Consider the following 27141-nt stretch of genomic DNA (forward strand, 5'->3'; position numbering starts at 1 on the left):
TTCAGTAGTTTGTCAGAGGTAACGTACATGATAGTTTGAAGAACCATCACCCTCAACGATAAGACAAAAGATTGCATTTCACAAATATCACTTATGTGGAGACAAAGAGCACCTGATGATTTTAGGAAAACCATTAGAGGCAAGGGAATGTTGATTATCAAACCAAAGAGAAGTGCGAGAAGTGGTTGATACAGTCTTAGGCCATTTCCAGTAAGGGAGGGCTATATTGGGGTCAATGCCACAATTTAGCCCCCAGAAATATTATTTTTTATTCATGAACAAGTGAACCATCTCTAGTAAGGGAGGGCTAAATTTTAGCCCTATCAAGTAGTAAAATCATATGTTTTTTAATTTTTATGATTTTATTTTATTTTAATAATATTTTAATTTAGACTAAAATTAATTTATGAGAAAAAAAATTAATTTTTAAGGTGTATATTTGAATGAGGTATTTATGTGGTATTGTTGATAACATTTTCTGATAAGTTTTTTAAGTGCCATGTGCCACTTTGGAAGCAAATATGTAGATTCTCGATTAGATATAGTGTCTACGTAGGAAGATTAATTATTACAGAGTCTTATTAAATTTACCGATAAGATTTTTGAGCCATTAGATTAATGTATTGCATCACAAAGAGCAAGATTGAGCTGATTTGTTGTGGGTTCCACCAAGGGTTAAAGGGCTAGCCATAGGGCTATATATTTAGCTCTCTCCACCCACCTCTCCACTTCTAGCCCTTTGGACGTTCCCTTGTTGGAGTCCATTTTTTAGCAAAAATGGTTTAAGGTCACATGTAGCCCTCCTTATTGGAGATGGTCTTAGCGTCTCACCCGACTCTAGGGCTTTAAAAGAGAACAAACGCTTGAGGGTTTTGGCCAACGCGTGAGGGTTTTGACCAAGACACGGGGCTTTCGTCCTGTCATGTGTAATCTAGTTTTTAAATAACATGGTTGGACTTTAAGAAAATAGCTTTGTAATCTATGACTTACAACAGAGCTCGTTACAAAATAAGAGTGTCAAATATAGAGCAAGTCAACCATTCATGAAAATGGTGGTGTTTAATATAAGAAAGAATCAAAACTGGGGAAAGAAACGAGGAAAAAATGGTTCGCGGCCTGCCAATTGCTATCTCGTTGTCTACACCTTGCCGTCTCGTCCAAGGAGAAAGGGATAGGGGGACCCAAAATGCTATGTCCATCATTTGCTGACAATGTTCATAATTGTTGATCCGTCTCAAATGGTCTTTACAAGAGAGTGAGATCCACACCTCCATATCTAACAACCGCACCTTGTTTTTGTTTTTAACTGCTTGCGTACAATGATCGTTAAATGGGGGATAGGGATGCCATGCATTGTCAAACATGGGTGAAGGAAATTTCACACCGCATAACCGATCACGCTTAACCTAGTAACAGATGTTTTTTTTTGTGTGAAGGAAATGAAAGAGACTAATTCATTGATGAATTAGTAACAGTTGTTGAAATTGCAAATTAGGGTGAAATAAAGTACATTAAATTAACAAAAGCAAAAAAAAGAAAGAAGAAAAAGTAGGAAAAGTATGGACTGAGCAAACTTTCTTGAGCATCATCTGTATATTTAAATGTCAGCTTGTCATAGCACACAATTATGATACAAGAGGCTAAATTTGCATCAAAGTAGAGAAACTCAAAATATCAACCCAGTCTTGAAGATCAAAATTAAGTGGTTGTGTCATACTCCACTAAAATTGGAGGTATACCACAATTGCTCACACCAACCATTTATCCATTTGAAATCACCGCAGATGGGAATGTCAAATCCTTTCACAAAAGAAGTCCTAGAATTATGATTCGCCATCGTACAACTTTAGGGCATTTCTTGAACGGTATAGATGATGGCTGTCCCCCGCATAATCACTGGAATATTCTTAACAACTGTCACAAGTAGAGTTAGGGGCACTATGTATTTTTGGTATGGCTCAAGTATCATTCTCGTAATGTTGTTTGTATCAGTATGTCTAAATTTATTGATTTTTTATAGGTTGACGTTAATCGGGACGATAGATCGAGTTTGTTTACTTTATGAGGAACATCCCTATTCCCGAGGTGTATAATTGAAAATTAATTCCTCTAGTAGAGGAAGAGCACGTTATACTAAATAGGCAGCATATCAAATATGTAGGATCCGACCACAAGATCAATTTCCATGGACCAATGCTTTTGATTTGGCTATCGATGCTTTGACTCAAAAGAAGCAAAGCTCTCTCTCGTTCTTGAGTTCATTTTCCATCATTTTAGGTGCATTCCCATCAATGAGATTTTTGTTAAATTTGCGTCTTTAACAGACCAGCCTTCTAAATACATAATACCCCAGTGAAGTGAAATTTGATATGTGACAGAACTCATAACCACGTAATCAGCACCTGACAAAACTTAACAGAAAAAAATAAGTGAGGAAATCACATCAAGTTCTGAACTGAGAAAGTTGAACCAATGATAAAGATATCTTGTGAAAAAAACGTCTGATCATGGAGACCGGATAATAAAGCGAGGTCACCTCATACATCAAAAGTACCATGTGTCATTTTCCTATTCATCCAAAGTTAGAAAAAATAGTCCTACAAATATTACAGGTCACTTTTCGATTGGCTGCTCGGAATAATCTAGTAAATCCGAACTCCCTGACCCAAGATGTTCTCCGATTGGAAGAGACTAGGTAAAGCCCCAACACGTGCATAGAGAAAGGGCCACAAAACGCAAAAGAATCACCGGACATAAGGCATAACTTAAGCCACTGAGTCACTGACCCCCGCATTTTCCTTTGCTTTTGCTTCTCTCCCCCCCCCAACTCACAGGAGAGAAACAAACAAACAAAACTCCCCCAAACAGACACGCCCCTTGGTTTTTCCCCCACCTTCACTCTCTCTCTTTCTTTTTGTCACTCTCTCTCTCTCTCCCCAATGCTTCAGTTCTACTTTTCTTCATCATCATCATGGGTTCTTTAAGTTTCAAACAACACCCCACGAGAGAATAAGAAGGAAGAGAGGAATGAAAGCCCCATAAACCCCTCTCTCTCTCTCTCCAAATCACAAGGCATAAATTCCACCCTTCATTAAAAGCCGGCCCAACAAACTCACGATTGATTTCTCAAGTGACAAAAGTGTGAGAGCCGATCTGCCCGAAACGTATCTCCGACATTGATAGAGTTCTCCTCTACGCAATAAACCCCACATGGTAATGCACTCTAGCCCCATTCCTCGTTTCCTTTTTCTCATATAAAACCCATGTTGCATGCTTTGTCCATTTTTATGACTAGAAAGCTGGAATTCAAAAGCTCTGATTTTGATCCGTTTGGCGAGTACCCTTTTGGAAATTGGCTCATGTTTGTCAATTTTTTGACGTGATCCGATATGGGTTTTCATTAGGGCATTTTTTGTGAAACACCTATTATGCATATACCAAACTCTTGGTGTTATTGTGATCAGTTTGAATCGAAAAGGGTGTTTGGTGAATCTGATAATTTTGGGAATTAGATCACCCAGAAGTTGAATTTGATTAGTGTTTTCTTGTTTTGGCAGTTGAATTTGATTAGGATTTGAGTTAAGATGCAGTCAAGGGTGGGGGCATTGGAGGAAAGCAAGGACCCTGGTGGTAGTATATTAAAAACCAGCCATGTAAGGGCCTTGCCTCTGAGGCTGATCCAATTCCTGTTGATGTTTGTGGTTCTGGGTCTCGGGGTTTCGATTTTGAGTATGCATACGATCCGGTATTTCGGTGTTCAACATTTGGCTCCAACAGAACCATCTGATGTGAGGTCATGTTTTGTGGAGCCAAACACGTTAGAAAGTTGGATTAGACCTCCATCTAGTCTGTTGCATTCCATGAATGACACTGAGTTGCTGTGGCTGGCCTCATGTGTTCCTCAAGTGAAAGAATATCCGTTCAAAAGAACTCCCAAGATTGCTTTCATGTTCTTGACCAAGGGACCATTGCCGATGGAGCCTCTTTGGGAGCGGTTTTTCAAAGGGCACGAGGGGCTTTACTCGATCTATGTCCATTCGTTGCCATCTTATAGTCCCAACTTCTCAAGTTCATCAGTGTTTTACAAGAGACAAATTCCAAGCAAGGTATATCGAGTCACTAGCTTTTATTTGCTAATGTTAATTGCTCGTGGATGCATTAGAGAACTCTCTAAAATATATTGCATTTTTTAATTGCATTACTCTGATTAAATTTCTTGTGTTGAAGTATAAGGAAACCCATGACTAAGAAAAATAACCACAGGATAGAAACTATATCTGTTTTAGAGTATACCAATGCTACAAACTTGATATTTGTTTCTTGAATAAGAATCAATGTGTTGGATTCTAGGATATTAAAATAAATATGAATTGACATTAATCGTTTCTTATCTTTACAAGTATTCTTTTTAGGAAGGAACACATGGTATTCATTGTTGTACTAATTGTCAGCTTTAGATCCTTCATAATTTGGCCTAGGATGGTTGATCTGCAGCTGCTTTTGTAATTACCTTCTAGTACTCTCTCCTCTCCTATATCATACATTGGGTGTGGATGTAGTGAGATAGTGCCCTATCTGTGGTTTAATATTTCAGTTGAGGGGTCGGTGATAATTTTCCAAAAGTTAAAAGGACTAGAGAAAAACAGAAAAGGGTGCATAGAATTTAAACGTTATTGAAGTCTCTTTTTCTATGACTCTGTTCTTATATAAAAATACCAGAATAACTTATTAAATCTCTCGGAAATGGAACCCTTTAGGTTGTGTACTGGCTCATGAAGGTTGTATGATAATATTCACTTCCACTGTATGTTCAAAAGAACAGATTTGGACTTGTCATCTAAAATTTATTTGGAAAGGCTCCTGCAACTCAAGTCGGGATGGAGCAACCATTGACTATTATTAATTTTTTTAGAAACTTTCCTAACTACCAAGTTTTTCTCCATTTTATTGATTGAAAGTATATCTCCACATTGTCCACCAATTCTTGCCATGTTATGCTGGTGGTCTGGAACATTTTCAGCCAAATTTTGTTAATAGTAGATGATTATTTGCTTCCACCTTGACCAATGTTCCTGTACTGAGAATAAGAAATTCATTGATGAAACGAAACATTTTTTCGTGACAAATTGTTCCTTTGGTTGTTGTATACAGAGGTGAGGTGGTCACATGATTATCAAACATTAGATATAAGCCGAATATGTTCTCTACCAGTCCTCTTTCGTATGTTTAGAAATTTTCACCATTGGAACATTTATTTTTGAAGTTAGTGAGGTTTAAATAATCTTTACAAATGACACTTTAAAATGTTCAATGGAGTACTTTTTGTTTCTCAGCTGCACTGGAACATTTTTGGTTACTATTTCACAAAAAAAATTACCTGGAACTTCCTGTGAACATTTGTAGTATATGTGTTGAAACCTACTTGTTTTTTATTGTATTAGGATCTCTGACCACTTGTATATTTTGATTCAGCTCGCAGAGTGGGGAGAGATGAATATGTGTGAGGCTGAGAGAAGACTTCTAGCTAATGCATTGCTTGACATCTCAAATGAATGGTTTGTCCTCCTTTCCGAGTCTTGTATTCCTCTGAGCAACCTCAGCATTGTCTATCACTACTTATCGAAATCAAGGTACAGCTTTATGGGTTCATTTGACGAAATCGGACCTTATGGGAGAGGACGCTATAATGAACACATGGCCCCTTTGGTCAATCTCAGTAATTGGCGTAAAGGTTCCCAGTGGTTTGAGATCAATCGGATACTTGCACATAAGATTGTTCAAGACACAACTTACTACCCTATTTTCAGAGACTTTTGCAAACCTGCATGTTATGTAGATGAGCACTACTTTCAGACGATGCTTACCATCGAGACTCCGCATCTTTTGGCAAATAGGACTCTTACGTATGTTGACTGGTCAAGAGGTGGTGCTCATCCGGCTACGTTCGGTAAAGGTGATATTACAGAAGAGTTCCTCAAGAAGATTACTACTAGCGAAAATTGTCTCTACAACAATCAGCCGACCACGCTCTGTTTCCTTTTTGCTAGAAAGTTTGCTCCAAGTGCTTTGGAGCCTCTGTTAGAATTAGCATCTAAAGTCTTTGGATATTGACATAAGATTGGCTTCTTAATGGTGTTTACGGAGAACTGCAGATGGGAGTATGAATGTAGTTTTGAGTTAACAACGGACTTGTTGCTGAGATTGGTTCCTTTCTACCCAAATTAAATAGGATTTTTGAGACCTCAATATCAATGCATATTGTATGTATAGAAAAATAGGACAAAAGATTAGCATCCTAGAAAATTTTTCTGCTACAATAATGATTATGTATGTATCTGGTTGGGATCCTGATTGAATGAAGTGCTGTTGGGTCATTTATTTAATAAATGTTGTGACCTCCCAGATTTGGTCTCTTTCTGAAGTTTTTGTACTTTCAGTAGTCGTACTTGAGGCCAGTTTGCTTTTAATTTCATCTCCTTAACTTTTGGTGTATTATTGCCTCCACTTTAAGTTTGTAACAAACAAGAAACCTCAATGTTAAAAACTTAGTTGACTTCTTTGTGAGGCACTGAGGTTCTGACTTCCCAGTGCAAGGAAAAGTGCAGCTGTAATAATTTCCAGAGGTTAACATAAGAACTGTCGGAATGATTCTTATTCAAACAAGGATGTTTTACTATGTACATAGAGGCTCAAGCAAGATCCTGTGTGGTTGCTTGAGCATTGATCATGGAAATCAAAGATTAAAAGTGACGAGAAGTATTTGGATTTCATTGAAGAATGCCGGCTGTAAGGATTGTATATTCGAACTGAAAAAGAAAAGAAAAAAAGTATAAAAAAAAAAAGGAAAAGAAGTTACTGACTTTATCTCAATATAAAGCCTATATGATACAGAGTTGAATTACCAGACTGTATAAGCTCCTCATATGTCACAACAACAACTTGGTGTCATTCAAGGATATCAGAGAGTTTACTTGAACTCGCATTAACCTTGTATACTCTCTTAAGAAGACGGTTGATTGCATCCTCATATTCAGTTGTACCATTTGTTGAAGAGTTTAACTTGTCATCCAAAGATTTTTCAGAATATGGGTTTATTATGTTCTATGATTTAGCTTGCAGAGTGGAGGATGAAGGAAACTGAGAGGAGACTCCAAAGCTGATGCATTGCTTGACATCTCAGTCTTCCTTTCCGAGCTGTGTATTCCTCTCAGCAACTCAGCATTGACTATCACTACTTATCAAGATCCAGGGCAGCAAGCAATCCCCTCCTTAGTGTAGCCTCATTTGTCAACAGCTTATGGTAAAGTATAGTTTCCAATTTGGAAGGAAGATCAAGTTTCCAAATGATACCATTTCCAATTAGAACAACATTGATCAGCAACTGAGAAAGAAGGATAAGCAGACTTGACAACACTCCCAAATGTACCCGTCATTTCCGCTAGCATGAATACCAAGGAAGTTTAGTTCAACTTCATGAGAAAGCATGTGAATAACTCCACTAAGACTCCAAATTTACAACCATCATCAGAAAGGAAATCACTAACATGCAGTTAAATTATGAAGATCATCAGGCATGGCACAGTTGATGAGCAAGGAAAGGGCGCCGAAGCCAGTCCAGTTTGCTTCCCAGAAGGAAATTATTTGTCCATTACCCTTCCTCAGTAACTGAGCTCCACATAGAACTCCACTTCCAAGTACTAGAGTGATCAGGAAAAGGCAAATTCTTTCTGAGGAACGTAAATCTTGTTTCATTAAGTACTCCACATACACCCTGTAAATCGCAGAATAGGGAGCCTGCCTGCCATTGATAGAGTAGTGCTCTTCCCAGAAGCATGAACCTTCACAATTTTCACCTTAGATACTGTCTTGGCTAGTCCGGAATGCACAAGAATAACACCGGGATAGTTACCGAGTCTGAATTAAGCAATGAGAAATGCACAGATATCAGAAATGTTCAAAGCTAGAGACTCCTCCACATTTGGAGTAAAAACACTAGAGTTTTTGAAAGCTACCAGCTTGAGCAAAAGCCATGCATAAAGTTTCTAAATAGTCTCTCATTGAGCAAATCACATCAACTTAATCATCAGCAAACATGAGATACTGAGGGGCCTTTTTGGTTTAGCATAACAGGTTTTAGCTATGTAATTGTTAAAGAGGTCGGAAAGGGGGTCTCCTTGCCTTACACCACTTTTACGAAAAGAAACATCATACAAGTCCCCATTTATAATGGTAAAAGTGAAACTTGGCAGCTTTACAACGATCCCAGCTTTCCATATAGCATTCCTTCAATAAAGTTCCATTGCAGCATGTCTGTTGATCATAAAGAATGATACAATGAAAGCGGACAAAGAGGTCTACAACAGAAGCCAAAGTATCACCCACACATTTAATTGTCTTCGAAAGAAACTAGCAGAAATACCATCAGTACCTGGAGCCTTCAAACTGCCAATAGCGAAGAAGCTATTTTTGATACTATGAATAGACAATTCGCAGCTCAAGTCCATCATATCTTCAGCAGATAAAAAACAAAAAATTGTGATGGCCTCAAAAGGATCAACAGATTCTCTTTCAGCAAACAAACATTGGAAGTACTGAATGGCAATAGATTGAATAGATTTCTGATTGATCACAGTTTATTCCACCCATGTACCCTCCAGATAAGTCTTCCTTCTAACAATCTAGTATTTCTGAAGACAGAATCCACCTCTTCTTGCTCTCAATTTCGTTAAGCTCACCAGCCATTATGATCCTTCTGAAGCTGAACAAGGAAAGGAACTATTCTCCTGCAGAGAATTTTCTGGATTCCTAAAAGCCTTGCAATAAATTTTTTTCTTCCTCATAAAGAAATTGCCAAAGAAAAAGAATGCTCCTACTGAAAAATGAAGCTCTATAAATTTTTCTAATGTAAACTAGAGTTAATAAAAGCTTGTAGAACATAAAAGTAAGGATTAAAGCTTATAATCTGAATGCAAGAACATAAAGCTCCAAGTTAAACTGCTGTTTCTTTTGTCATTGAAAAAAGAATCTCTGACATTATTACAGATGAACTCAGAAAAACTATACCTCCCAGATATACAAAATCAAGCAGTTGAAGCTGCAGATGTCACTACTCAGTGATTCATCGAAGAATGTAACTTAATTGATTCTTTTCAATCGGCTTCATTTTAATGTTTGCATTTAACAATTCATGTCAAATGATATTCGGAAATGAACAATATGTGTGTAGAACCATATATTTGGAATTGCAGACTCCATGAAAACTTTGTAGCATCAACTGTGCATACACCAGTAAGCTGCTCATAACTCATCACGATTTTGCTGTTCTGGCAAAGGAACCTCCAGTTGAGTTTCAATCAAATACCTAACAGCCAAAGAAGCATGAAGTGCAGCACCATATGGAAGTGCATCCTCGTTGATCCGGAAGTAAGGTGAGTGTGGTGTATCCAGATATCCAAGCCTGTCATCCTTCATTCCAAGAAAGAAGAAGAATCCAGGTATTGCCTCTTGGTAATATGCAAAGTCCTCGGATCCCATTAATGGCTGGTGGTCTTTGACTCTGTGCGTGCCAAGCATATCTCCTGCGACATTTTGAAAGTGTTTGTGCAATTCCTTATGGTTTACTGTCGGGGGGAACAAAGGTTTCTCATCTTCAAAGAAATTGACCGTTGCATTGCATCTTTGTACAGCAGCCTGCCCTGTTATAACCTATCAATTGAAGCAGATCAGATTCTTGCAAGAGTGGAAATTAGGGAAACTAATGGGAATTCAAAGATTTCGGGTTTGATTATTACAAGTTCCTAAGAGGATCCTAATTGTCTGTAGAGTATAGAATTTATTTAAATTAAATCAGCACTTAATGATGAAGCTACAATTGCCCTTTACACAGTATGAATATAAATACTGAGTCTGAAAAGTACCTTCGCTATGCGCTGTTTGAGTTGCAATAAGGTCTCCTTTGAAAAGGCACGGAAAGTGCCACCAATAGTTACAGAATCTGGAATGACATTGAATGCTTCACCTCCTTGAACTTTTCCAACTGTCACTACCTGAAAATTTTAGCCAAGTACTTGGTTGACTTGAGAGTATTTGCAAAGGACCAAGGTAGCAAGTAATGAATTAAGGAAGCCAAGGTTTTTTTGTAACTTGGCTAACACAAGCAGAAAAAACTTCAATGTTTGCACTATCAAATTGTGGGAGCATAATTAAATGTAAACATAACACTGAAAATGGATGGTAATTGCAGCCATAGTTTGATCAAAACGGGAATTCTAATGCAGTCTTGATGATTCAGAAGTGTACAGAGGTCAACAACATGGTAATAACAGGTACCCAAAAGAACTACCTACAATCTCAGTGAAAGAAGCAAGCAGTGCCTTTTATATGTCAATCAGGACTGTATTTTCTTATGGAAAGCTACCTTCGAACAGAAACTAAACAAGAAACCAATTCTGCAAAGAAATGGTATTCAGATTGATTAATAATACATAAGAACATAACAGATTTTGTAGATACATGGGCTTAAAGCAAGTCATAATTTTGGACATGGAACAAAGGGGATTTTTACCTGAGAGTCGAGTGGATCAACTTCACGTGAGACAATATGTTGTAAGCTACCAATCACATTTGAAACTGCGAGTATTGGATCAACCGCATGATGAGGAAGGGCTGCATGACCTCCTTTTCCGCTTATTGTTGCTTCAAAGAAGCCACTCCCAGCAAAAAAGGGACCAGGTCTAGAGGCTACTTCAGCTAAAGGAATATGGTGGGCAACATGCAACCCGAAAATAGCAGTAACATTCTGTAATGCTCCGGCATCTAATACTTTCTTAGCTCCACCTCCTCCTTCCTCTGCTGGTTGAAATACAAGAACAATTGTTCCCTAATGAACCATCAATAATTGGATCATATCAGGCATCCAGACAAAATAATAAAGTTCACAAGATCCTAGACCGTAAGTCATCTATGTAATTGACACTATATTGAAACTGACAACATACTGGCAACCATGCAGCATTTCCATGAACAATATGTTATTTAAAGTGAGATTATTGTAACAACTGCCATACAAAACTGGCCCTAAACAAAGTCTTATGTATCCATATCATAGGCTATAGACACCAATAAGCTACTAATCTTACCAATTATAGTCGGGAGTGTAGCACTTTGTTCTCCCTAAGCATGCAGCTAAGATGGTACAAGCAGAAAACCAATTAAAGACAGAGATGATCTCTTTCCTACTACTTTGGCAAGTTGGCCTAATGAAGAAGATGACGTTAAAAGTCAAACTTACATTCTAGCATCTACCAGTATTTTGAAACTACGAAAATATTATTTAAATCACATAACCATAAAAATTACTGAAACCATGTATCCCCTTAACTAATTATAATATGTACATACTCCTCATATACTGTAGATACTAACAGGCTCTCAACTTGTATAGCAGTTACTAGTACACAACAGCAAAGACTATCAATTTGAGAACAAGAATGAAATAAACCTGTAAATCTTTCTCATGCTCTTTAAGGATCTTTGCAGCACCAAGAAGCATTGCAACATGAGCATCATGCCCACAACCATGCATTTTCCCAGGGATTTTACTCTTGTGCTCCCACTCCACCATTTCCTACAAAACACAAACCCCATCAATCAAATTATAAAGAACTTAACTTTTTCACTCAACTAAATATCAATAACAAAATTTCTATTCACAAAAATTTGCACCATCAAACCTGCATAGCCAGAGCATCCATGTCAGCTCTGATTGCAACAAAAGGAGGCTTTCCAGTCCCAATGGAACCTACAACCCCAGTAACTGCAACTGGGTACTTATATGCAACACCCATCTTGTCCAATTCTGCTCTGATCAGCTTACTGGTCTCAAATTCCTCATAACCTAGTTCTGGGTTTTCATGTATCTTCCTTCTGATGCCCACCATCCATTCAAACAGCTCAGGTTTCTGGGCTAAAGTGAGTAACTTTTTGGGGATTTCTGAGAACCCATTTGAACTCAAAGAGGAATCTGAGAGTATAGGTGTAGGACCAGCAAGCAGACTTAATAGTACAATCAAAAAGACCCACATGAACTCCATGAACTTTACAAAGTGATGAGATTTGATGATGATTGAAAGTACAGGAGTTGGGTATGAAAGCTACAAGAGAGTGAGCATATATAGATAACAATTACTGTGATGAAAAGTTGAAAACCAAAATTGTGGTCAAAGTTGAAAAGTGGGCTGAAAGAGAAATAGGAAATGGGTTGCTGATTTCCCCCTGATAATTTGAGGCAAAGGCTGCGCAGTCACACGGCGGCCAACTTTTTTTATTATGGAAGTTCTTTAGCTCTCAATTTTCTTTTGATCAAAGAATTTTTAAGTAAAAACATAAATACACTGTCGAAAACTTAGAACAAAAAGAGAAATACATAATTGTTATTAAAAAAAAAGGGAGAGAAATACATAATTGATGAAATGGCGTCTCCTAGTGGAGAGACTCAAGTCTACGTGTGTATGGTATGACTAGCCAATCAATACACATGTAAGAGGTAGCGGACAGTGCTTTGAGAGTTTGGGAAGTTCACGTTAATAAAAATTAGCAACGTGCCCGCGTTTTTCGCAGGTGATAATGTGATGTTAATGGAAAATAGATCGATTAAAATGAATAGTGGTTATTTATTTTTTAGATATAGAATAGTGGTGGTTTGGGTATTTTTTTTCAATTTACTCTTTTATTTATTTATATTTTATTAACTTAATTTCATAATTATGTTATTGAAGGGTATTATAAACACTTTCAAAATTTGGTGAAGTCTTTGACACCAAAAGAGGGCCTCCAATTATACTTGTAGAGATAAGAGTAATTTTGGGATACAATTCAGATTTGGTGGATTTTGATTCGCGAGCCGTATCGCATGTGGCACGACAGTGATATGGAAAACTTCCTCCTATTAGTGAAGTATAATGAGAAATAAAAATAAAAATAAATATTAAATTAGATTAAGTTAAAGATCTGTGATAGGCCGTCAACTTCGATACAACTCAAAATCTGCATCAAATAAAGTAAGTTGAACTCATGCTAGTATATTAAAAAGTTGTTTATTTAAATGATTGTCTGGAGTTATATATTAACTTGCATGCACAACCCATTGAGAGTTAGGTTGAGTGAGGATTGGTGGCATGAGTTTCATGAAGGATGTGCATGGAGGTCTTTGGACATTGTATGGTGGTTCTAGGCAATGGGTTGGCAAGGTCTAGGGTGAACTTGGTTGGACTCATTGAGGATTGCGGCAGCTTGTGGAGTGGCTACGTTTGGATCGTGGGTACGGGTCGATGGAGGGTAGTTCCGAGTGGACGGTTTTCGGCGATAGATTTGATATTAAGTGTTTGCATCAAAGATGGTGGCTGGGGCTAGGGACGTAACAAGGATTGTATGAAGGGTTGGACTAATTTTAGCCTAACAAATATTTTGCGCATAACTCTTTTTTTTTTTTTTGAGGTTTGGAACCCAATGGTATTCAACCCATTTCCAATTATCAACGTCAAGTGATTAAAGTCATCATTCATCATTCATCAACCCATTCGCCAATTCCCAATTCCCAATTCCCAATTACTGAATTACGACCTTACCCTAAACACCCAATGACCCAACATCAGTACATCATGAATTCACGATTCAAAGTTTCAAACAGGCAAACATCATCAGTAGATTCAGCAAGACAGCAATTAAGCAATTCAGCAATCAACATGGGTTATGGGTATTGGGTATTTGGGCATATCCGCATATGATGTTTACCTGAGAATCTAAGATTCAGGGATTGAAGTTTGAAGATTTGATGCCTTCAAGAATCAAGAGTTTAAGGAGCAGGACTGCAGGAGTCGGCTGAGTCTCATGACGCAGGGAATCCAGAGATGCAGACCGCAGTCCGCAGGTCCGCAGTGGAGCCGTCAACCGTGGATGTGGCTCAGTGTACGGTGGTGGAGGAGCCGAAGAGGTAGCTCAGCCTACTCAGGAGGACTGAAACTCTGAATATGGAGGTGGCTCGGTGGCTGGAGCTTGGAACTCTGGGAGAGACTTGGTGGCTGCCGGCTGGAGCTTGAAAGTTGAAACTATGAAGGATTCCACCACTGATCTGAAGTTCTGAACTCGGGGAGACCGGGAGAGTGAGACTGGAGAAGTGGAGAGTATGGAGTCGGAACTCGGAACCGACAACTGCAAGCCTGCAACCCAATTGCAAAGTATTAGTATTTTTTTTTTTTGGGCTATACCCATACTTGGCAGTTTTTGGCCCAATTTTTCCCTTGGGCTACAGCCCAGACAGCCCTTTAAGTGGCTCCGTCCCTGGCTGGGGCCTCATGCTCCACACTGCTTATGCATTGGGGTTGGCCTGTGGCTACAACTACTGTAGATACTGATATTACTGCGGTTGTTATCGAGAAGTTGGTGTTGGCGATTGGCCAGGGAGAGGAAAGACGGGTTATGGTAGCTTCATTTTTTTCCTTTTTTTAGGGTTTTAGTTTCCAGTATTTGTTAAGTCTTATCCTTACTCATTTGAGCTAGGGTTGTGGTGTCTTGGTTATATTGCTATACCATTTTCTTGATGTTATTCCTAGGGTCTAGATATATTAATTTCGATACTTTCTTATTATCAACACAATGGTGAATTTCCCTTCCACGTAATTTGGTGTTCTTAGGACACAATATGGAAGAGTGTGAAATAAATTATGTTGGGTTTATGTTTGTCCATTGCAACCAGCGTTCAAAAAATTGGCCTAGGCGTCTTGATTAATTGAAAATCGCTAGAAAAGTCAGCCAGGGGATTAGGCAGGCTACACAGGGATTAGGCGAGTCGGCTTTAAAAAAATTGAAGTTTTTAGGTCAAAATTAATTGAAAAAACTTAAAATTCAAGACTTTTCGCATTTGCAACATTCTCTCTCTCCTCGTGGTCGTTTCTCTCTCTCTGTTTTTTTTTTTAATGGAACAAAAAAGTAGGGGTGTTTCTATTTGAACCCAGCAAACTTCTTAGTAGACCCAGTAGTTAAAAAATATTTTTTATTTTCCAATTTTGCCCTCGATATAATAAACCCAGCAGCATACACAAATCCTTCTTTTGGAGTCGGATCAGAGGCATGCTATGAAGAGGAGGAAGAAGAAGAAGAAGAAGAGAAATGGCAACGACAACGTGTTTCATTATTGTGAGCATAAACGACATCCCCATTTAGGACGCTAAAGTGGGATATGGGGCCGATACCTTCTCATTGTTGCTTTGAGCCTTTGGTTTTTAAATTGAAATTTTGTGATTGATTGCATAGCCATCTACAATGTCAATTCTTTGATTGGGAGACTTCAGTCAATTTTGTTCTTCTTTTCCATTACCTGGAATGAGTTTCTTCATTTCTTCAATTACCTTAAATGGGTTTCTTCATTTCTTCTACAATAGTCTGTTTTAAGATAAACATGTTGGGTAAAACGAAGTGCAGTAGGCTAGAGACTAGTTCCATACTTGTATTGATATGGGTGAGATGTAATCAAATCATTGATTGATTGGAATTTCTACAATTTTTGAATGTAATCAAATCCAATAGCCCACATCAAATCTTCTCCAGCTTCTCTGCTTTGATCACTGGAATGCTCCTCGCAATCTCCTCCTTCCAGAACAATACTCTTTCTAACTGGTCTCAACCTTGAAGATGGTGATGGAGATAATGTTTGCTGGGTTTATTTAAACAGGGGTAAAACAGGAAATATAAGATAATATTTAAAATGCCGGATACACTTAGAAATTTGCTGGGTTTAAATAGCAACACCAAAAAGTAGGCACTTGTATGATTATTTATATATTTTGTAAAAAACCTCATAATTCTCTAGCTGTCAGGCGCCTACCCACCACTTTGCCTATTTCTTTACAATTTTGACATTTATTGACACGTTATACCTGATCCATTGAAAACCCTACTTCAGTGTAACTCCTAAAAAAAAAAAAGGACTAAATATTGTTTAGTCCTTGAGCTTTTGACCATAAAACTTCAGTCCTTGACCTTTTAATTTCACACAATTAGTCTTTGTATTTCAAAATTTCAGACCATTAGGCCATTGCCGTCTAAAATCGAGGTGAAATGTCTATTATGCCCTCAGTTTTTTTTTTTAAATTAATTAATTATTTTATTTTTTTGGAAAATGAAAAATTTTTTCCTTTCTTTCTTTCTGTTAAAAAAAAGAATAAAATAAAGATAAAAAAATAAATAAATAAAAAAGAGAAAGGAATAAATTTAGGGGAGTGAAATTTGCACTCCCCAAATTACATTCTACACTCCCTCCTCTTTTTCTAATAATTTCTTTTGTTCTCCTTAAATCTCTTTCCCACATTACCCTTAGAATCATAACTTCTGACTCCTTCCATCTCTCTCCTCATAAATGCTCTTGTAACACAATCATCTCTTTCATTTGGCTTCTATGATCTTTGTTACTTGAACTGAGAATTCCATCATTTACGTCATTGTCCTTTTATTGTCAATCTTTCCAAAATCTGATTTGTTTCGTGATGTACAACTTTTCTCTCATTTGCTCTCAAAATCTCAATTTGTTTCTCAATGAAATGGATTTGCTGTTGGTTTGACTGTGATTGAAACTCAAAGATCAAAGAGCAACAACCCAGCTGAAAACAAAAGAAATTTTTTGAAAATTGAAGTCTCAAATGTGGGTACAAATCTGGGCATGAATCTACATTTCTGTAACCAACAAATTTTGATTTTGAAGAATATAGGCTGGTATGATATCATTTCCTACTTCTAATACATTGGGTAATCTAATCAGAAAGAGAACTCGTTGCTCTTGAATTCTGATGGGTGCTACAACTACATATAGCTAGCAGCTGTCTCATGTTGGAAAAGGATTAAATCCATCCTGAACCACGTTCTCCAAAGGCCAAAAGAGTGGCTTCGGAAGATTGTCCCACTCATACCATCCCCAACCATCACAGAATTTTGGCTCAATATTCTGGGGCTCTTGACGAGGATCTGCCAGCACTGCCCTCATGAAAACAGCCACGTACTGCGATGGTTTGGCTTCATCTAGGAACAGGTTGTTGGTCACATTAGCAATTCTATCTTGCCAATGTCTAAATCAGTTTCTTCCTTCAGTTCCCATGCTGCACACTCCTCAAAGCTCTCTCCTGAAACGTTTGTAAAGAAAATCAATTAATTAGCTCTCGTAAAAAATGTAAGATATGTTATATACCCTCTTAATTATAGTTTGTTACAGCAGTGTGTGCGTAATATGAAATACAAATTTTAAAGTGCGAACTGACAACTTCGAAGAATGAACAAGAGATAATTAACTACCAAACTCGAGGTGGCCACTGGGAAGGGAAAAGGTGGAATCTCCCAGAGAGGAGCGGCGCCGTCCCAAGAGCACGTTTTGGCCTCTCAACAGGCATACTACCACCGCCACTTTTATCGACCCCGAAGTTTCAGCCACTACTACTGTCTCGTTTCCCATGCTTTTGATATGGTCTTTTTCCAAGGAAGCAGAATTCGATCGATCGAGCTAGTTTGCAGTACTCGACAAACCCTCATGACCACCTTTAAATAGATAATTGGAACGCCCTCATGTCACAGTTACGAATTATTACAAATATTATTCCTAATTTCTGTTAAGTTTGGCTAACTAATTCCTAATTTCTGTTAATATGGCTAACTAATTCCTTATTCCTAATTTCTGTTAAGTATGGCTATCTAATTCCTTATTCCTAATTTCTGTTAAGTATGGCTAACTAATTCCAGCATTAGTTTCTTGCAAAACAATCTCAGCCCTACACGTGGAGTCTTATGGAATGGTCATGTCCTGATCATTGACTTTAGTATTGACCTTGGCTTTGACTTTATCATTGACTTGATCACTCCTACATCCCCCCTCAACCGAATGAGTGGGACCAATCATGAGGTTGCCACACAGATATCGGAATTGAGGGAGAAGTAGTATGGAACTGAACTAATTCATTTGAGTAGGACGGGAAGAGGCAGAGATGCATGGAGGAAATTTTTTTTTATCACAAATTAACATGAGGACAATTCTTCGGTTCACCCCTGGGGTAAATGAGCATATTCACCCTTTATTGTGATTAATGCATTTTAATTTTAGGACTAAATTCTGCTTACTACCCTGTACTTTTAAGGGTTCATCAGTTCAGTCCCTGCACTTCTAATTTAATCAGAAAAGTCATTGCATTCTCCAATTTCATCAAATCGATCCAACTTGTCACCACTCTGTCAATTTTCGAGGAAAATTTCTAAACTACCCATCTGCATTCAGAACACTGACGCATCGGCGGGTTGCCTAGCGATGGGTAGTTTGGAATTTTCCCTGTGAGAAGGTCCCACGTTAGCATTTTAACAGCGAAAATTGACGTAATAGTGACTGATTGGATTGATTTGATGCGATTGGAGAGTGCAAGGACTTTTCTGATTAAATTAAAAGAGCAATGACTGAACTGATGAACCCTTGAAAGTACAAGATAGTAAGCAGAGTCTAATCCTTAATTTTATAATTTTCTAATCCAACCATTCATGTTGCATAACACCATACAAAGATTAGATCTGTAAAAAATCAATCAAATTGAATACCTTTTAGTTATCATTTCTATGAAATACATGGACGGTTCATTATAATAGTAGTAAGTGTTGTTAGAACCATCCATTTGTTTGATTCAATTAGATAATTAAACGATTTCTGATTCAATTGATTTTTAATTTACATAGATGATCTTTTAAGGCTAATCTAAGATATACACCGTTGGATGATAAATTTATTAAGTAAAAGTATGTTAATCGACAATAGAGGTGAAAATATGCTCGTTCACCCAATGGGATGAACCTAAGAATTGTCTTTAACATGATTAGTACACAAACTTGAATAACGCTTAGTGAAGGTACATGCATGGTACAAATTAACAATTCACTCACAAAATACTCTTAAAAAGGAAAGCAGCCTGCTGTGCACTACATATAGCTAGCAGCTTTTTCATGTTGGAAAAGGGTTAAATCCATCCTGAACCACGTTCTCCAAAGGCCAAAAGAGTGGCTTCGGAAGATTGTCCCACTCATACCATCCCCAACCATCACAGAATTTTGGCTCAATATTCTGGGGCTCTTGACGAGGATCTGCCAGCACTGCCCTCATGAAAACAGCCACGTACTGCGATGGTTTGGCTTCATCTAGGAACAGGTTGTTGGTCACAGTTAGCAATTCTATCTTGCCAATGTCTAAATCAGTTTCTTCCTTCAGTTCCCTTGCTGCACACTCCTCAAAGCTCTCTCCTGAAACGTTTGTAAAGAAAATCAATTAATTAGCTCTCGTAAAAAATGTAAGATACGTTATATACCCTCTTAATTATAGTTTGTTACAGCAGTGTGTGCGTAATATGAAATACAAATTTTAAAGTGCGAACTGACAACTTCGAAGAATGAACAAGAGATAATTAACTACCAAACTCGAGGTGGCCACTGGGAAGGGAAAAGGTGGAATCTCCCAGAGAGGAGCGGCGCCGTCCCAAGAGCACGTTTTGGCCTCTCAACAGGCATACTACCACCGCCACTTTTATCGACCCCGAAGTTTCAGCCACTACTACTGTCTCGTTTCCCATGCTTTTGATATGGTCTTTTTCCAAGGAAGAAGAATTCGATCGATCGAGCTAGTTTGCAGTACTCGACAAACCCTCATGACCACCTTTAAATAGATAATTAGAACGCCCTCATGTCACAGTTACGAATTATTACAAATATTATTCCTAATTTCTGTTAAGTTTGGCTAACTAATTCCTAATTTCTGTTAATATGGCTAACTAATTCCTTATTCCTAATTTCTGTTAAGTATGGCTATCTAATTCCTTATTCCTAATTTCTGTTAAGTATGGCTAACTAATTCCAGCATTAGTTTCTTGCAAAACAATCTCAGCCCTACACGTGGAGTCTTATGGAATGGTCATGTCCTGATCATTGACTTTAGTATTGACCTTGGCTTTGACTTTATCATTGACTTGATCACTCCTACATCCCCCTCAACCGAATCAGTGGGACCAATCATGAGGTTGCCACAGAGATATCGGAATTGAGGGAGAAGTAGTATGGAACTGAACTAATTCATTTGAGTAGGACGGGAAGAGGCAGAGATGCATGGAGGAAATTTTTTTTTTTTTATCACAAATTAACATGAGGACAATTCTTCGGTTCACCCCTGGGGTAAATGAGCATATTCACCCTTTATTGTGATTAATGCATTTTAATTTTAGGACTAAATTCTGCTTACTACCCTGTACTTTTAAGGGTTCATCAGTTCAGTCCCTGCACTTCTAATTTAATCAGAAAAGTCATTGCATTCTCCAATTTCATCAAATCGATCCAACTTGTCACCACTCTGTCAATTTTCGAGGAAAATTTCTAAACTACCCATCTGCATTCAGAACACTGACGCATCGGCGGGTTGCCTAGCGATGGGTAGTTTGGAATTTTCCCTGTGAGAAGGTCCCACGTTAGCATTTTAACAGCGAAAATTGACGTAATAGTGACTGATTGGATTGATTTGATGCGATTGGAGAGTGCAAGGACTTTTCTGATTAAATTAAAAGAGCAATGACTGAACTGATGAACCCTTGAAAGTACAAGATAGTAAGCAGAGTCTAATCCTTAATTTTATAATTTTCTAATCCAACCATTCATGTTGCATAACACCATACAAAGATTAGATCTGTAAAAAATCAATCAAATTGAATACCTTTTAGTTATCATTTCTATGAAATACATGGACGGTTCATTATAATAGTAGTAAGTGTTGTTAGAACCATCCATTTGTTTGATTCAATTAGATAATTAAACGATTTCTGATTCAATTGATTTTTAATTTACATAGATGATCTTTTAAGGCTAATCTAAGATATACACCGTTGGATGATAAATTTATTAAGTAAAAGTATGTTAATCGACAATAGAGGTGAAAATATGCTCGTTCACCCAATGGGATGAACCTAAGAATTGTCTTTAACATGATTAGTACACAAACTTGAATAACGCTTAGTGAAGGTACATGCATGGTACAAATTAACAATTCACTCACAAAATACTCTTAAAAAGGAAAGCAGCCTGCTGTGCACTACATATAGCTAGCAGCTTTTTCATGTTGGAAAAGGGTTAAATCCATCCTGAACCACGTTCTCCAAAGGCCAAAAGAGTGGCTTCGGAAGATTGTCCCACTCATACCATCCCCAACCATCACAGAATTTTGGCTCAATATTCTGGGGCTCTTGACGAGGATCTGCCAGCACTGCCCTCATGAAAACAGCCACGTACTGCGATGGTTTGGCTTCATCTAGGAACAGGTTGTTGGTCACAGTTAGCAATTCTATCTTGCCAATGTCTAAATCAGTTTCTTCCTTCAGTTCCCTTGCTGCACACTCCTCAAAGCTCTCTCCTGAAACGTTTGTAAAGAAAATCAATTAATTAGCTCTCGTAAAAAATGTAAGATACGTTATATACCCTCTTAATTATAGTTTGTTACAGCAGTGTGTGCGTAATATGAAATACAAATTTTAAAGTGCGAACTGACAACTTCGAAGAATGAACAAGAGATAATTAACTACCAAACTCGAGGTGGCCACTGGGAAGGGAAAAGGTGGAATCTCCCAGAGAGGAGCGGCGCCGTCCCAAGAGCACGTTTTGGCCTCTCAACAGGCATACTACCACCGCCACTTTTATCGACCCCGAAGTTTCAGCCACTACTACTGTCTCGTTTCCCATGCTTTTGATATGGTCTTTTTCCAAGGAAGAAGAATTCGATCGATCGAGCTAGTTTGCAGTACTCGACAAACCCTCATGACCACCTTTAAATAGATAATTAGAACGCCCTCATGTCACAGTTACGAATTATTACAAATATTATTCCTAATTTCTGTTAAGTTTGGCTAACTAATTCCTAATTTCTGTTAATATGGCTAACTAATTCCTTATTCCTAATTTCTGTTAAGTATGGCTATCTAATTCCTTATTCCTAATTTCTGTTAAGTATGGCTAACTAATTCCAGCATTAGTTTCTTGCAAAACAATCTCAGCCCTACACGTGGAGTCTTATGGAATGGTCATGTCCTGATCATTGACTTTAGTATTGACCTTGGCTTTGACTTTATCATTGACTTGATCACTCCTACATCCCCCCTCAACCGAATCAGTGGGACCAATCATGAGGTTGCCACAGAGATATCGGAATTGAGGGAGAAGTAGTATGGAACTGAACTAATTCATTTGAGTAGGACGGGAAGAGGCAGAGATGCATGGAGCATGAGGACAATTCTTCGGTTCACCCCTGGGGTAAATGAGCATATTCACCCTTTATTGTGATTAATGCATTTTAATTTTAGGACTAAATTCTGCTTACTACCCTGTACTTTTAAGGGTTCATCAGTTCAGTCCCTGCACTTCTAATTTAATCAGAAAAGTCATTGCATTCTCCAATTTCATCAAATCGATCCAATTTGTCACCACTCTGTCAATTTTCGAGGAAAATTTGTAAACTACCCATCTGCATTCACAACACTGACGCATCGACGGGTTGCCTAGTGATGGGTAGTTTGGAATTTTCCTTGTGAGAAGGTCCCTGATAGGAGAATAAAATGTGACGTTTATAATGTTTAAACCCTATATTTTGCTAAGTTATTTCCTTTATCTTGATCAATTTAACTTAGTTAGTGTTTTTACAGGTAAAATGGAGATCTACTCATAATAGGAGACCTGTGGAAGACATGTGGAAGCATCTAAGAAGTCTGATGAAGATAATTACCGAATTGAACACAAATTGTGCTTTAAAAATCAAATCCATTACAGATTCGGAAAACTGCCACTGCAGATCAGTCAACTTCAACGGAGTGTCAAAAATCGTTCAGAGCTCAGAAAATTATGATCTTTATATGGATGGAAAGCTACAGATGTCTAGTTTCCAGACTTTTTAGAGCTCGTCGATATCTATTTTCTAAAAGAAGTTATGACCGTTTTAGTGTACTGAGGTCAAGTCTGCCGGAAATCTGCTTTGTGTCAAAGGAGTTCTAACTCAATTTTGTTTCTTCATCATCTATCTGTTGAGAGAAAATCTGCACACAGCGAACGTAAATGTCACCCAACATAATTTCACTCGTATTCATTTAGTGAACAGAGTTTTTATTATTTCGGGTTCGACCCATTCAAGACAGAATGTGTCTCTTAATTACAATCCCTTGCTATAGGGAAACACCTTTTGATTCCATTTATGAAGAAACTAATTGATGGGATGTGTGTTTGTTTGTTTGTTTTTGCGGCTGCACCCAGATATTTGAAGGGGTTGCCTACGTACCCTTGGAGAGGGATCAAGCCACTCGTAGTTCAAGAGTTCCAATGGGTGAATGACCCATTGGAGGGTATGGCTTTTTGGAATAGGAATAGTGTTTGGACGAATTTGGTGTAAGTGAACCATGGATTCGATTTGTTTTGGATTTGTTTGGAAAGGTTGTGACGTTTCCTGGTGTTTGGCGGAATTTGACTGATGAGGTCAGGGATTCGGATTGGATGAACCAGGGAGTCATGGATTTTATTTGGAAAGGCTGCGACGTTTCCTGGTGTTTGGCAGAATTTGACTGATGAGGTCAGGGATTCGGATTAGATGAACCAGGGAGTCAGGGATTTTGTTTGGACTTGCGGTTACATCTAGTGGGTCGCTAGATTGCCTACATACCCTGTAAAGGGATCAAACCGTTGTAGTTCTTGGGAGTTTGTATTTCTGGTGTTGGCAGAATTTGACTGGAGTCAATGATTCAATTTAGGACTGGCTAAATTTTGACTGGTGGAGTCAGGGATTCTGTTTGGACTTGTGGTTGCATCTAGTGGGTGTTGCTAGATTGCCTACGTACCCATTGTGGGATCAAACCGACCGTAGTTCATAAGAATTTGTATTTCTGTTGTTCGTACCAACTTCTGGGTTCGACGGATGTATATATTTTGAACCCGTCAAATGTATTTCTTTTGGACATCCAATTTGGCAGAGTGTCTGCTGATCTGATCCGAGGGACCGATGTACTGAGATTTGCAATGGGCCTTGATTTGGAATGGGCTTTGAGCTGCAAATTAATCGGGCTCGAGCTTTTGAGGCAGACCAAGTAGACAGAGTGATTTGGACACCCACTGTGAAGAGTTGAGCTTCATGCCGAGTCGTTGCTTTGTTTTTGTCGGACCGAACTTTGGACTAAGAATTTGAAGTGGACCTTTGCAGGTGGGCTTGCTTCCATTTTTGTAAGAGGCCCAATAAACTGACTCTGTCAAATGCGATCTTCTTTGAACCGTGTGTGATTCTTCAAGTTAAATTAATTAATGAAAAATTATCATCCATTAATTAATTAACCAATTGTTTTTGTCATTAGTCTTTGGCGTGATAAGCATGACTTCATGACAAAGTGGGGAGACCAATTCTGATAGCACCATCTTGATTGCCTGTGAGTGTGATTAATTAAAAGCAGAGACCACCATTTCCATTCTTTGGTCCCTTCATTTGTGCAGTACATTCCATTATGTGTTAACCACACAATCACGGCCTCAAAAGATTAATTAAAGTAGCCATCACTTGTCTTCTTGCCAATGAGATGCAGCAAGTTCAAGATGGAACAATTAAGTTTAACTTGCTTCTTGCTTTGTTATTAATTAACCATGTCTGCGCTGTTGCATCACCGCTTCGATTAAACGAAGCATCGAATACTTGTTCAAATTAAATAATTCAGCTTTGCCTCCATTTTTGTTTTCTTATTGATCAAACCACCGTCAGTTAAGTAAGGCTGGTTTTGTCTTCCTGTTGATCAGACCACCGCTTCATAAATCATGCTTTTGTCTTCTTTGCTTATGACATAAAGAAAATTCAAGCTTGAATAATTAAAGCCATGTTTTTGGCTTTTTGTTTGCATGATTCCAGAAACAAAGCAAAACAATTAAGTTATGTTTGCTCCCAGCTTGCACCCACGATTTCAAAGTAACATATAATTAAACTTTGCCACCATTTGTCCTCTAGTTCATTATTCCATTTGACCACCGTTTGCAATGCATACTTGAAGGCTTTATGTTTAAAGCCTTTTGTCTTCTTGCTGCATATGTAGACTTCATCTAGCCTTCCTAGAGATCACACACCCAAAGCGAGATGACGGCCACCAAGTTTTATTTTAATTGTCACTGACGCATTCAGCTTGTTTCTTGGTATTTCTCGTTAATTAAATTACAACTCAAAGCTTTTGTATACGCATGCGCAGACTTAGTTGACCGCTAGGCCCTGCTGCCAATTCTCAACTCTCACTGAGGTAAACATCGTACGGAAGTTCTGACCCCATGTATTTCTGTCTGCAGCTCTGCCTTCAGACCCTTTTGTTCGTTTTGGTTTGTGGGAGACGAAACATTGAGGGTGAGGCTCTGTGTCATCCTGCTTGACATTTTGAATTGGTAGTTTAGGCTCTGTGGCTTTGTATTGCTTGTTTTTGGGAAGTGGTGGTGCAAGACTTTTGCTATGGTGGAAGAAAGAAAACGAGGCAGAGTGGGAAGCTTCTGGTATGATGTGTATCACTGAGATTGAAGGAAGAAAAGATGGCTTTTTGTGCAGATTCTTTTAGCATCGGAACTTGGTCATTTGTGAATGACGTTACGTTCCATCATTAGAAGCTGCAGCAGCCAAGCACGTTGAGACTGCTGCCGTTCATGAACGACCATGTACGTCTCAACGCAGGAGCATATCACATGAGGGTTGGCCGTTCATGAACGACCATGTATTTCTCGGAGACTCAACAAAAGAAAGAAGGTTGTTCATGAACAGCCTATCTTTTGTTGACAGCAAGCATTCTGGACCATGTATTTCCCTATTAAAGACAACGGGTACAGAAAGGATGCGTTGTATACCTGAGCTTCGCCTTTGAATTATTGATGGAAGGACCTGCTTTGATTCTGGCAGAACTTGGGCCTCTTGATTGCTGATGTTTTCTCCCCTCTCCCCTCTGTAGCTGTTTTTTCCTCAGTGTTTTCTGCCCATATATTGTAGTCATTGGATAGGTGTAACCGGATAGATAACTACTTGTATTTTGTACTTGAATTTGAATAACAAGTCTATCCTTATCTGTTGAACAACAGAACCTATCCTTGACGTCATTCAAAACCAAAAGACTTCGTAATATAATTGAATAACCCCCTTGCTTGTTGTTTGAACTTGGTCAAAGATATGTGACAAAGCTTATCTGCATGTATTTCTTTTTTCTTTGCCACGTCAGCTGTATATATATGTAGCAACCAATTTTCAAATTTTTTTTTACGTCTCAACACTATCTTAGTTTGTTTTCAAACTTGAGTACCATTTGGACAGAACATTTAGACTGTCATAGTGTAAATATATTATAGTATAAATATCTACATCTTGTAATAAGTACTTGAGTGTATAGATAAGTACTTGAGTGTGTAAATATAGGTATGAAGACTTGTGTGGCATAAAGTATATGGGGAAGCAACAAGCATGGCAGCTCTCATAATTTCAGCAACCATGTGGAGCTGCAGCTATGATCATTGAAGCCACTATAATGGACTTCTTACCATTACATTCACACTACAATGTATTCCTATAAATACCCTCTTTTGTGAGAATAAAAAGAGACCTTCCTTCACCCATTTCATCTTCTTTGTCTCTCCATCTCCTCTCCATTTTCTGTCCATTCTCTAGTTTTCTTGTTCTTCATTTTCAAGCCAAGAGAAAGAGAAGTCATGCAATACATCAATTTCCTAGCCTCCATCCACCCTTGTGTCGTCCCTAGAAGATTGCTTGCTTTCAAGGATCTTCAAGTTCTTCGTCTCAAGGCTTTATCATTCATCTTTCAAGGTGTATTATATCCTTTCTCTTGTTTTCTTTGTTTGATTTTGTAAGACTATGAATTCTAGTTAATGTTAAGGGCAAAGTTTAAAGCCCGTTTATATGTTTTGAAATAAAGTTGTGATTTCTATATGTTGATTTATATGTTACTTATGTGAGATTGATCAATTGATTTTGTTTTATGGAAAACTTTTATATGTTTTTGTTCTTTGGTGCGCAACTTAGAATGATTGCATATAATTGGAGCTAGT

At 38.1% G+C, this 27141-nt stretch overlaps 4 protein-coding genes, 1 long non-coding RNA gene and 1 pseudogene across 5 annotated transcripts; 2 read left to right on the forward strand and 4 right to left on the reverse strand.

Moving 5' to 3' along the window:
* Positions 1-2832: 2832 nt before the first annotated feature.
* On the forward strand, positions 2833-6421 carry LOC112186314 (glycosyltransferase BC10). Its single transcript, XM_024324672.2, has 3 exons — positions 2833-3213; positions 3558-4106; positions 5473-6421. The coding sequence occupies exons 2-3, from the start codon at positions 3585-3587 to the stop codon at positions 6109-6111; spliced, it is 1161 nt and encodes a 386-aa protein (XP_024180440.1). The 5' UTR covers positions 2833-3213; positions 3558-3584; the 3' UTR covers positions 6112-6421.
* A 2542-nt stretch (positions 6422-8963) lies between these two features.
* On the reverse strand, positions 8964-12227 carry LOC112186313 (IAA-amino acid hydrolase ILR1-like 4). Its single transcript, XM_024324671.2, has 5 exons — positions 11733-12227; positions 11501-11626; positions 10565-10879; positions 9918-10046; positions 8964-9705 (listed from the first exon to the last, which is right to left on the reverse strand). Exons 1-5 carry the CDS (start codon positions 12090-12092, stop codon positions 9298-9300), a joined length of 1338 nt encoding a protein of 445 aa, XP_024180439.1. The 5' UTR covers positions 12093-12227; the 3' UTR covers positions 8964-9297.
* Positions 12228-16685: 4458 nt separating this feature from the next.
* LOC112190677 lies at positions 16686-17553 on the reverse strand (annotated as a pseudogene).
* Positions 17554-18783: 1230 nt separating this feature from the next.
* On the reverse strand, positions 18784-19692 carry LOC112189741 (geranyl diphosphate phosphohydrolase). The gene is made up of 2 exons (XM_024329088.2): positions 19481-19692; positions 18784-19311 (listed from the first exon to the last, which is right to left on the reverse strand). The coding sequence occupies exons 1-2, from the start codon at positions 19635-19637 to the stop codon at positions 19016-19018; spliced, it is 453 nt and encodes a 150-aa protein (XP_024184856.1). The 5' UTR covers positions 19638-19692; the 3' UTR covers positions 18784-19015.
* A 1237-nt stretch (positions 19693-20929) lies between these two features.
* LOC112189710 (geranyl diphosphate phosphohydrolase) lies at positions 20930-21838 on the reverse strand. Its single transcript, XM_024329062.2, has 2 exons — positions 21627-21838; positions 20930-21457 (listed from the first exon to the last, which is right to left on the reverse strand). Exons 1-2 carry the CDS (start codon positions 21781-21783, stop codon positions 21162-21164), a joined length of 453 nt encoding a protein of 150 aa, XP_024184830.1. The 5' UTR covers positions 21784-21838; the 3' UTR covers positions 20930-21161.
* A 3248-nt stretch (positions 21839-25086) lies between these two features.
* Positions 25087-26155, forward strand: LOC121051725. Its single transcript, XR_005806636.1, has 2 exons — positions 25087-25245; positions 25393-26155. It is a non-coding gene; the product is annotated as an uncharacterized LOC121051725 (long non-coding RNA).
* Positions 26156-27141: the final 986 nt, after the last annotated feature.

The sequence above is a fragment of the Rosa chinensis genome, chromosome 2 (assembly GCF_002994745.2).
Source record: "Rosa chinensis cultivar Old Blush chromosome 2, RchiOBHm-V2, whole genome shotgun sequence".
NCBI lineage: Eukaryota > Viridiplantae > Streptophyta > Magnoliopsida > Rosales > Rosaceae > Rosa > Rosa chinensis.

Excerpts from the sequence above, each read along its gene's own strand:
- LOC112186314 (XM_024324672.2), top strand. The coding sequence starts at position 3,585 with ATGCAGTCAAGGGTGGGGGCATTGGAGGAAAGCAAGGACCCTGGTGGT. Across the intron at positions 4,107-5,472 it reads AGAGACAAATTCCAAGCAAG|CTCGCAGAGTGGGGAGAGAT; the intron begins GTATATCGAGTC and ends ATTTTGATTCAG.
- LOC112189710 (XM_024329062.2), bottom strand. The coding sequence starts at position 21,783 with ATGGGAAACGAGACAGTAGTAGTGGCTGAAACTTCGGGGTCGATAAAA. Across the intron at positions 21,458-21,626 it reads CAGTGGCCACCTCGAGTTTG|GAGAGAGCTTTGAGGAGTGT; the intron begins GTAGTTAATTAT and ends CAAACGTTTCAG.
- LOC112189741 (XM_024329088.2), bottom strand. The coding sequence starts at position 19,637 with ATGGGAAACGAGACAGTAGTAGTGGCTGAAACTTCGGGGTCGATAAAA. Across the intron at positions 19,312-19,480 it reads CAGTGGCCACCTCGAGTTTG|GAGAGAGCTTTGAGGAGTGT; the intron begins GTAGTTAATTAT and ends CAAACGTTTCAG.
- LOC112186313 (XM_024324671.2), bottom strand. The coding sequence starts at position 12,092 with ATGGAGTTCATGTGGGTCTTTTTGATTGTACTATTAAGTCTGCTTGCT. Across the intron at positions 11,627-11,732 it reads TGGATGCTCTGGCTATGCAG|GAAATGGTGGAGTGGGAGCA; the intron begins GTTTGATGGTGC and ends TGTGTTTTGTAG. Across the intron at positions 10,047-10,564 it reads TTGATCCACTCGACTCTCAG|GTAGTGACAGTTGGAAAAGT; the intron begins GTAAAAATCCCC and ends TAAAATTTTCAG.